Source organism: Aristolochia californica, unplaced genomic scaffold (genome assembly GCF_029961685.1).
Source record: "Aristolochia californica isolate CCGP_79_NKW_82.1479 unplaced genomic scaffold, dmAriCali1.0.hap1 SCAF_13, whole genome shotgun sequence".
NCBI classification, from domain to species: Eukaryota; Viridiplantae; Streptophyta; class Magnoliopsida; order Piperales; family Aristolochiaceae; genus Aristolochia; species Aristolochia californica.
In genome coordinates this window covers 22696446-22707237 of record NW_027181804.1, presented here as the reverse complement: position 1 = coordinate 22707237, position 10792 = coordinate 22696446, and the positions used below count along the sequence as shown (strand labels likewise).

Here is a 10792-nt window from a genome sequence, read left to right as displayed (position 1 = left end):
CTAAGAGAAAGGGCATTGAAGCACTCTCCTCTCTTCCCACAAATTCGTCCAGCCCTCATTTTTCTTTTTGACGCAACACTCTTCTCCCTTAATCCAAACTCTCTCCTTCCACGTTCTTCTTCTTCTCTTCTCCTTCTCTCTTCTTCTTCTTCTTCTTCTTCTTTCTTGTTGATCTAAAGTTCCTTTCATGAGATCCTAAATTCAACAATGTGGAAGTGCAACGGTACTGGTAGCATCTGGAGCTGGCGGAATCGCATCATCTAGTGGAAGAGAAGCGGCACTAGTAGCGGTTAGGGCAGACATAATTGCATCGTCCGGTGAAGCGATGTGGAAGAACAACGACATTGGTAGTAGCTAGGGTAGACGAAATTGCACGACCAGATGGGGATAAGAGGTTCTGCAATGAGTTTTTTTTTTGTTGCACGTGTGAACTACATGTGCGAGTTTGCACGCTGTGCAGGTAAGTGTGCGATAAGGGGCATCGAGGGAAAATAGGTCTCCCATTCTCTACAGAGACAACGCGGGGAGAGGGATGCTAGGTGGCACCGGCTAGGATTTGGGGATCGGTTGGCCCAGTCATCGGTGACGGAGAAATAAAAGCACCGTGGAGATTTAGCAAGACGGAAAGGAGTAGAGAAAAAGAAATATTAGGCACTGGTGACGACAATGGCATCGGCAACGGCGACAAGGAAGGACGACAATGACGACGGCCCTCAACAATGGCAATGACATAGAAGATTTCGTCAAAGGACAGAGAGTTGTTTCTTCAGCTATGGGAAGGGGGATTCGGGAATTAGGGGGAAGGTAGCATGGACTTCGGAGAAAGGAAACTGATCGAGAGCTCTGGCAGGAAGAGAGAAAGATTGCAGATCGAGAACTCTGATACCATGTAGAATTTATGAATGAAGAATTATAATTGTCATATTTTCATTGATGAGGAGATAAATATTTATAGAATTTACAACACAATCTATAACTTTTACAACTCTACAATTCGAGTTTGTCTCTGTTTTAATCACTTACAATATGAGTTTCTATCAGTAAGTTGGTCTCAAGCAATCCCTACTTGACAAAATAGGATTTCAAAATTAAAATAAAAAATTATAGAAGATGTATTTATTGAACAAAGAGCTGGATTACAGAATTAGAAAATGAGATCATAAGGGAATAGTGACACCATTCTTCCAGATAAGAAGAGAATAAGCTTACCAACCTCATTCGACAAGTTTCAGAAGACCAGCTCAAAAACAAGCTTGAAAAACGAAATATAATACCAAAATCCTCAAGAAATTCTCTAAGAGAGCTAAAACATCCAAAACAGAAAATGGCTTAAAGGGGGAAAGTTCAGCGACGATGGTTTGCTCGCTTAATGCTTGCATGGTGAAAGAATCTCGTGGATTCCAAGCACTTGTTTATCAAAACCAGAAGAGTTAAATGATGTTAGCAGACGGGTTGACCTGGAAGGCTAAGCACGGTCGAAGCCGAGCAGGATGAGGGAAAAGGAAGAGAAAGGGGAAGGAATTTGCCAAGAAAGGAGGAGCAGAGCTAGGATCATCGGTTACTAAGAAACAAAAATCGCACCAAAAAGAGGAGCTCTGGAATCCGGTCGTGGTGGAGATGGGCACGAAGAGGAAACACAGAAGAGAAAGGGAATTAAAAAATTTAGGAGCACTGAGAGGAAAGGAGATGACGTTGGGAGGAGCTCTCGCCGAACTAAGGAAAATAGGGAAACAGGTGCGATTGGTGAATGAGTTTATAGTTTGATGGGAAAGACCCATCTCTCATTGTTTTTGCCAAAATCCACTTGTTGTATAGCTATGTAGCTTCCATTCAACAATAACTAATATTGTGTTGTAAAGTTCAAAGCATAAACTTTGTTATTCCTTGCAGTATTGAAACAATTTTCTTTGGAAACGACAGGCTACATCATCCACATGTATAAAACAGTCTTTTTGCAACTACATAAGCAGAAAACATCCGAACGTAGGCACTTACAATGGCTTCCTCTCACTATAATTAATTTAAGTATTGATAGAACTTCTTTCACATTTTTAGTAAATTATTTGTAAAATCAAGCGAGATCAAAGGAGCAGCGCCTGAGTAAGGATTTTGTTGGCGTGAACTGTCTCAGCTTAATTTTAGAAAAGGTAATCTTCTGTAGAATCAAAACTAAAAAGTCTATTAATGTGTTTGTAGGAAACGGATTGTTTCCATAAATCTGTGATTAATTATGAACCTTGATTTTAGGATCTAAATTGGATTTAAATCAATATGTATTATCTTATAAATAGCCTCTTAAATGGAGAAGAATACATCGGAAAATTCTTTGAATCTTTGTTATTGTTTTGGTTACTCCGTTCAACATGGTATCAGAGTAGATTGGTCCCGAGTTCGAATCCCGCTCCCTTCGCATTTTCACGATTGTCCCCGTGCGCTTTCTACAAGCCCCGAATTTCCACGGGTTTTCCCGTGCGGGGGAGTGTTGAGATATTTATATCAGACCTGTCCTTGTATAAGATCCGTGCGGTTGTTTTCCTAATAGGTTCGAGCCTTTTAGCGCACTGGTTTCAACATGTTGAGATATTTGTATCAGGTCAATCCATGCGGTTGTTTTTCTAACAGGTTCGGGTCTTTTAACGCACTGGTTTCAACATGGTATCAGAGTTGGGCACGCCACATCCCGCGTTCGAATCCCATGAGAGGCGGTAAAAAATGAGTCGGGTGGGTGTCAGAGTGGTTCCGTCCACTCTTGTGTAGGTGGTAGTTTTCCGCACTAAACAGATCGGTCTTTTGGTGTATTGGCTAGCCATTATCATGGTATCAGAGCGGGAGAAATTTTTCTGTCGTCGCCATTAACGAAGAAGTTGCCCCGTCTCCAAAGACGTTGTAGCCGAAGAACATAGCAGAAGCTCTGCCCCGTAGCCAAAGCACACGAAGAGTTGGTTTAAAACTGGCTTCTGAACATCGCTAATGATGACACCAACAACCGCATCATCAACCCAAACGTTGCCGATGACGACCGCATCACCAAAAACGCTCTGTCGTCGTCGTATCCTTGTCTTCGGCCACCACCCACTCCGGCAGAACTTTCGTCACTGACAACCGCATCATCAGCCCGAAGGTTGCCGCCGACGACCGCATCACCGAAGAGGCTCTGTCGTCACCGTATCCTTGTCTTCGGCCACCACCACTCCGGCGGAACTTCCGTCGCAGACAATCGCACCGTTAGCCGGCGAGGAAGGAGGCACACGACTATCTCCTCTGCTGTCGCGGACAAATTCAGGCCATAGCCGAAGACGAAGGCAACGCCGAAATAGCGTCACCGACGATCACCGACAACCACACCACCGGCCCCATTGTTGCTGCCTACCACCATACCGAAGGAAGCCGACGTTGCCGCTGCCGAAGAAGAAGACGATGACTCCGATTAAATTTTTCCTAAGTTAGAAAAATATAACCGAGCGTCGGCCCGTGCCCCAAGAACCGAACCGAATCAGAACCGGATCGGACCCAGAATCGAACCCTCAAACTAGACCAGATCGAATCGGACTCGAACCAAATCAGACCAAATTGAACCACCGGCCCCGCTGCCGACCACCGCCGTCACCAAAGTAAGCCGAAGGACGGCCGTCACCGAAACCAGAAGGCGTGTCGTCGCCGAAGATGGAGATGACCAGGTACACGAAAAATAATTTTTTCGCTTAACTTAGGTTTGATTTAATTATTCTGCCAATCTGGACCTGAACCGGACCACAACTGGACCGCACCCAAACCGGCTCAAAATAGTCCAGAACCGAACCGGGGTCAGAACCGAAATGGACCAAAATCGATCCGGACCACATTCGGACCCGAATCGGTCCAAAACCGAACCGCGACTACTAGTTGCAGGAATGTTTCCAGGTTTCGTCGTTCTCTGTTCGGCCACGAGGGAAGACAACCCACCGTTGCCGAAGAAGAAGATGAAGAAGAATATTGTCGTTAAGCCGAGATTTGTTTTGCCGAAGATAATGTTGTCGTTGCTAGAAACGATGACACTGTTAAATTCTGTCGTTCCTGCTGTTGTCAGAAACTTTTCGGTTGTTGTTCCGCTCTATTCGGAAGCAAGGATGGTCGTTGTGGGGAAGAAGGAGAGTTACCTTTTCTCGACGATGATTCCGTTTCGGTTTAACGAATCTTTGTCTAGAAAGTTGTTGTTGTTAAAGTTGTCATTGCCGAAGAAGTCGTGAAGAAGCATTGTTTCCTAATTAAAGATTGTCCTAAGTTAAGAAATTTTATTATTTCAGCGCCGGCTTCAATGCACCGAACTCGACTCACCCAAGTCAACTTGGACCAGCGAGCCAGCGTACCAGCAACTTGAGGTACTGTTTCTGCACCAGCCAAACCGAGTCAACCCAGAAAAATTTGGTCCGAACCAACCCGGTCCGGGTCAACTCGGGCCACCTATTTTCTCCCTACGTCGTCACCATGACCGAAGATGCTCTGTCGTGACCATATTACCGAACACACTCTGTCGTGACCACAAAACCGAAGATGCTCTGTCGTCACCGGAGACGTTTTGTCGTCACCTATCATCAAAGACTGTCTCAAATTAATCTCTAGTTCGTCTTGAGAACACGGTTTAGAAGTGCTCTCGATCAAGAAGACGATGAGACCAAATTTGACTCAGACCAGACTTTGTCGAACCGAACGTCCGAATCGAATCGCACAAATAGACTTCTGCTGATCGCACCCGATGGAGCTCAAGAAGAGCGGATATATGGCATATTTTGTCTCAGCCCAAACCTAGTATACAGCAAGAACTTATACAACTCACTTGGCAAATTGGCATCAAATATCAACTTGAGGGGGAGTATTGGCATGAGCTATCTTAGCTTAATTTCAAAAGAGAAAATCTTCCATAAAATCAAAACTAAAAAATCTATTAACATGATTGTAAGAAACAGATTGTTTCCATCAATTTATGATTGATTCTATACCTTGATTTTAGGATCTAAATTATATCTAAAATCAGAATATAATATCTTATAAATAACGTACTAAACAGAAAAGAATACATCGAAAAATTCTTTGAATCTTTGTTAATGCTTTGGTTACTAAGTTCAACAGATTTACATGACAGCCATGGCATTGCAATTTGCAACTCTGGCACAGTTAAGATTCATATACACTTCAATCTGTTCAGGGTGGATGGTGCAGTCCTTCACAGCCTCCTTAACTCAACTGAGAAAATTGCAGGCAATTAGCTCTGAGATTCTCTTGGAGGCCGTTTGACCAGCCTCTGCTTTCTCAAGGCCTCACGGCATGGTGCGAAAAATTCATGCCTAAGAGCCTCCTCAGCACTGATCCTCGATCTTGGGTTAACGGTCAAGCACTTGTCAACAAGATCAAAGAGCGACATTGGGACTTGATCAAGAAAATCAGCTTTCCTTGTATTCAACTCACACCACTCCCGAAGCTTCACTGATGGTAATGACTGTATATCAAGTAGTTCCTGCAACAAGATGGTGAATCCTAAATTAATGCAACTTAAACACCTTGTGAAGAATTATATTGCCTTCTCTTCTTTGTCTATACCTCAGGGAAAGAACATTCACGGTTATGCAGCTTTGCCACTTCCCACAATTCTTCACTTCCCCTCAATTTTGCGATATCTTTTATATTACTGTCAATAGTAGTAAATCAACAAATATTGAACCAATGTAAAGGATAAAATAACAACAATATAACCTTTGGGAAGAGGGAAAAAAAACCATACCGTTCAGGATCACCAACAAATGGTGTTCGTCCTATCATAAGATATAGTAAGGTAACCCCTGCAGACCAGATGTCAACCTTAAGACCTTGATGTGGGGATTTGAACAAGACCTGCAGAAAAAAACATCGGAAATTAAAAGCTCTCCTAAGTCTCAACAACGTGTACAAGTTCATGAAATTAATAGCATTGAGATCCAGCAAACCTCCGGAGCTCGGAACCCCTTAGTTCCAACACAGGGTCCTTCTCTATTCCTTTTTCCATCCCCTAGAGAAGAGAATTCTGTGTCAATGATTACGCGACAAATAGGAAATTGTATTCATGGTCGTATGTGAATCCTTACGACTAAATTTGTCATAGACATACCTCTATTCTTCAAGTGACCTGCACCAAAGACTGAAATACCACTCAAGACCAAAGGCATTGGAGAAAGACAGAATAAACTCCTATCCACATTTCCAAGAGGTGCAGCAACCCTCTTTCTGTGGGAAGCTGGAGTGTTTATGTCCTTGTGATTTGGGCTCTGCAGAGCCTCTTGGACCAAATTGATCAGTTCCTTCCTTCCTTGACATGGAACTGGCTCCCTTAACCTCTCGGCTGAAGGAGTCCTTGTGCTGGTTAACCCTGAAGCATCCCCACCTTGGCTTCTGCAATTATTTTTACAACTAATATCTGTCAAAGTCTTTAGTGTTAGGGTCACATCTCTTTTCTTTATGTTCTTTGCCCCATGAAATAACAACTTGGAGTCCTTAGGTGCTCCTCTACTCTCAAGAAATCTACTGTGGACCATTTTGTTAGCACCTTTCATACTAGGATCATCTTTACCAGATGGACGAGGAACATGATCTAAAGACCTGTTATACTTCTTTTTTCCCAGCTTACTACTTGCAGAATACTTCTGATAGAGGTCCTGGAAAGACAAGATACAGCAAACCATCAAATTACGCATCCAATCAAGAAAAATAGAAGAGTGACTAGAATATGATTACCAACCGTGGCTAGATTGAAATCAATAAGATACCCTTTACTAAGTTTACGAGAGAAGAGGAAATTGCCAGGCTTGACATCTCTATGCATTATTCCCTGCAAAGTTGAAAGATAAAAACTTATTAAACAATTGGACCATAAAAAATAAATCAACAGAAAATTTAAGATCCTGTCGGACAGTCTCTACCTGCTTATGCAAACCAGAGAGGGCTTTAAACATGCAGTAACCATACCAGTGGAGCTCAGATATTTTTATTTCTCTTTTCAGCAGCTAATTCAAATTTTGAAAGAACATTAGACTTAGAAAAACAATCAGATCGACTTCAAAGTAGTGCCTGTTTTACTAACCTCTGGCCTGTCATGCTCAACATGCTCCAGAACAAAGCACTCTGAGTTTTCACTCTTAAAAGAGCCTTCATATTTTATGACAAAGTTTCGACCTCTACACCATAAAAAAATGGCTAGAGATGTTATTTAGCAGCACTATGAATCAAAGAAGCATAATAATGTCCCACAGACCAAAACGATGAAGCCTCATTTCCTTACCCAAATCGCTCCAGCATCTTCAATTCATTGTTCACATGCTGGGTAGGCACATTCGCATGAGGACCTGGCAGAGATAAATTAAGTAAAACACGTCTTAGATGTGCTAAGCACTGATCCTTTAGTTTTGGACCAAATGATATAGTGATGACCTTATGTGGCCATCAAAAACATCTGTAGGACAGCCAGACAGACCACCACAATTAGAACCCAGATGCATAGATACAACAGCAGAGAAGATCAGTAATTTTTTACTTACACTTGACAGCAAATATTTTTCCATCATTCTTTCTTTTTGCTCTGTAGACAGTGCCATAACCACCTGTATATGAAGATAAAGAGGTTTTACTAGATAGAGATAGACAAAGAATCCTCGACTAAACAGGCAACTCAACAGAAACAAAGCCACTACCTGAACCTTCTTTTTCTTCTACAATGAAAGATTCAAAATCTGGCAGTAGTTTTGGCCCCGATATCTACCGTTTCATCATCAATCATCAAAATGAACAATGTGAATTCAACAGGTGTTCATTAAGAGTTCGATGTTTAATTCTAGAGAGAAAGAGCTTACATAACAAACCTTGGAAGTTGAATCTGCCTTGGGTTCTTTAGCACGGATAATATGATTAGGATTCCGGCTGCGTTTTCCTTTTTGCTTCAAAGAGAGATACTTTTCATCTTTTTCAAATGACTCCTGGTTGTGACTACGATTGACCTTGTCATCTCTTACTGAAAAAGGAATCTGCTGTCCTAGTACGGAGGCATCTCTATGCAGATGCTCAGATCTTCCGGATGATATCTTAACTAACTTGTCAGAACTTAAACACCCAGCTGTTGGAGGCTGTTCAGGGAATAAAATATTTTTAGGTGCTTCATCGCTGATTAAAACTACTGCCCGACCAGGGATTTGCACTGGTTCCAATAATGTCCCATCACTCTGACATAGGTTCTGCAAAGAAACTTCAGGCCCTTCTCTAGACACTCCTCCATCAATGACATCATGCCCTTTCCTGCAATTAATCTTCACTCCAGAGGCTCCAGCACCTCCCATCACTTTAGCAGGTATATTGCATTCCTCAAAACAAGTTTCTGTGGAACCCAACTTACTTATAACTCCTTGAAGTTCTGTTAGGACAAACTGGTTATCTGTCTGAGTTTGTTCCAAATATCCCAGGTTCTTAAGCCTATATAATGGAAAAATTGTTCTGGTATCCAGGTCAAAATGCGGTGCTTCATGCTCTACTCGTGTATTTTGTTGATTTGTCTCAGTAACAGTATTCTGAAACTGAGATTGAGATTTGGGTAAATGAACAGAATCAGACAATATGATGTGCTCAATCATGCGCCCTGTCTCATGAAACTGCATCTCAGTTTCATGTTGACCATCTATGCACAGAATAGATTTTACAGTGCCAGGAGACACTATCATATTTGAGGCAAGAAGCAACTGTAATGATGGTCTCACATGGTTCAAAATGGAGGCATTTGCAACAACATCTGTGTTGCTGGATTGCAGACTACAGTCTCTTATCATATCATCTGCAACATTCACCAGTACCTGCACGAAAGTTCAATGTATAGTTAAAAGAGTTAAATTAAGAGCTTCAGCCACCCAACATCCACGAATTTAGGAAGGACATGGAAAATGGTAGACCAAATCAAATTAAATGAGTAGATGATTTGCTGGGATCAGTCAGACATTATATTGCATGCTACACTGTTAATTCTAGAACTTCTCTCTTTTTCAGTAACCCAATCATGGACCAGAAACAGTTGGTTTGGTGTAGTACAAAAGGCGACAAAAAATCACTACAGTAACACTAGAGAGATGAAGCCTCTCACCTGGTTCAACCTTCCAAATTTTGCATTTTTTTTTCATTCCTTTGTGTTCATGAAATTTAATGTGACATTTAATCATAATATTCAACAAATTGTTTGCACGGGTCACCTTTCCATTCCCAACTGACCGGAGGAAAAGCAGAATTTTTTCTGTGGCAGTTATCATGTATATCAACATCTAGGCTATTCTTAATACACTTGAAAAGTTTAAACAAATATCAGCATGATATCTCCTTCCAAAAGAAGTTTCAACTTTCAACTCAAACCAAATGCAAACTGAAACAAGCAAATACAACAAATGCAACCTGAATAATTGCTTCTACGCAAGAAGAGACAGGTACATAAACAAAAGATACCTTGAAAGGGCTGGCGCCAACAGTATCATCTAAAGACAACAGATTACGAGCTTGTTCATCTGCTTCAAGTTTCAATTCAAATCCCTCAGCCAAAAAACCAATCGTGTAAAAGAAGAGAATTACCAGATTCAAAAGGAAAAGGCAAAATTATTCTGTTTTACCATTGCCAGGGCATGCAAACAGTCTTCTTTTAACATTCGGCAATGGAATCAGATCAGTCCTTGACCGCTTCCGCCTTCTAGAGTACGTCGTGATGTGTTCACTCCATAATCTGCTACTTCCACGAACTCTAGCACAATTGCGCGGTACAAATGAAGCAAGAGCGTTCGAAAAGAACTCCCTGAAAGCCGAGAAAACAGACCTAGAAATGGTAACAAAGTGGTTTCCAGTCAGGAAAAGAGGCGAATCAGGAATCCAACAGAGGAACTCGACCAAATCTGGAGAAGCAGAAAATAAGGTGCATTTGGTGGCGAGTTCTGCTGGCTGAACCGGCCTTCCAAGCCTTAACAAAACGGAAAAAAGGTGCCATGCTTTGTCTCTATCGATCATCCCCGTGTTAGAGAAATCACACTCGGTTAAGTAAGCCGACATAGCGATCTAAACAAGAGAATCTGCAGTTAGATGCGTAGCAGACGACGGAGTTCAGATCTGGACTTCGCCCTTCTTAAACTGTGGAAATCTGTCGAAACGACTAGGGATAACGCACCATAGTGCCAAGAATGTATGGTTTGTTGTCATGATTTTTCCGCGCAAAAAATCAGGTTTCCAGCAAACAAAATAAATGAAGACAGGTTCGCTTGTGGAAGCCCAAAAAACGAGGACAGGAGATCTAATGAAAGAAGCTGAGGCAACGACTAGCCAGTAGTCGAGCGAGAGAGAGAGACGATCTCTTCCTCTGGCACTGGCAGATAATATTTCGGAAAGGAAGGCGCGCGAAATGGAGAAGATGCTTTTGGATTTTGAGGTAACCACGTGCGTAGTTCCCGCGCTTGGTCTTAAGCGAGCGAAATGCTGTTAATTAAGTAATACGTATTAATTATAATGAATGAATACTTTTACCATTAATTAGTTTATATGTTCACTATGATGGTATCAATGAGCAAAAATATTAGCATTAAGCAATCACTAGAATCCTCATCTCTAATATTATTATAGATTCATGAAATGTGTATACTTGTCTATGCTTATTATATTTTTCAATTACAAACATATAATTATTATTTTTGATAAATAATTAAAAAAATAATGCCAATTTAATTAATTCACAAGGTAGTATATTTACATACAAATTTATGATCAATAAGACTCCTAAATT

At 41.5% G+C, this 10792-nt stretch overlaps 1 protein-coding gene across 1 annotated transcript; it reads right to left on the bottom strand.

Moving 5' to 3' along the window:
- Positions 1–5050: 5050 nt before the first annotated feature.
- Positions 5051–9683, bottom strand: LOC137948714 (uncharacterized). Its single transcript, XM_068794864.1, has 14 exons — positions 9639–9683; positions 9478–9536; positions 7863–8840; positions 7695–7758; positions 7542–7604; positions 7286–7349; positions 7088–7181; positions 6927–7010; positions 6746–6835; positions 6119–6662; positions 5958–6019; positions 5756–5865; positions 5575–5662; positions 5051–5491 (listed from the first exon to the last, which is right to left on the bottom strand). Exons 3-14 carry the CDS (start codon positions 8814–8816, stop codon positions 5240–5242), a joined length of 2469 nt encoding a protein of 822 aa, XP_068650965.1. The 5' UTR covers positions 8817–8840; positions 9478–9536; positions 9639–9683; the 3' UTR covers positions 5051–5239.
- Positions 9684–10792: the final 1109 nt, after the last annotated feature.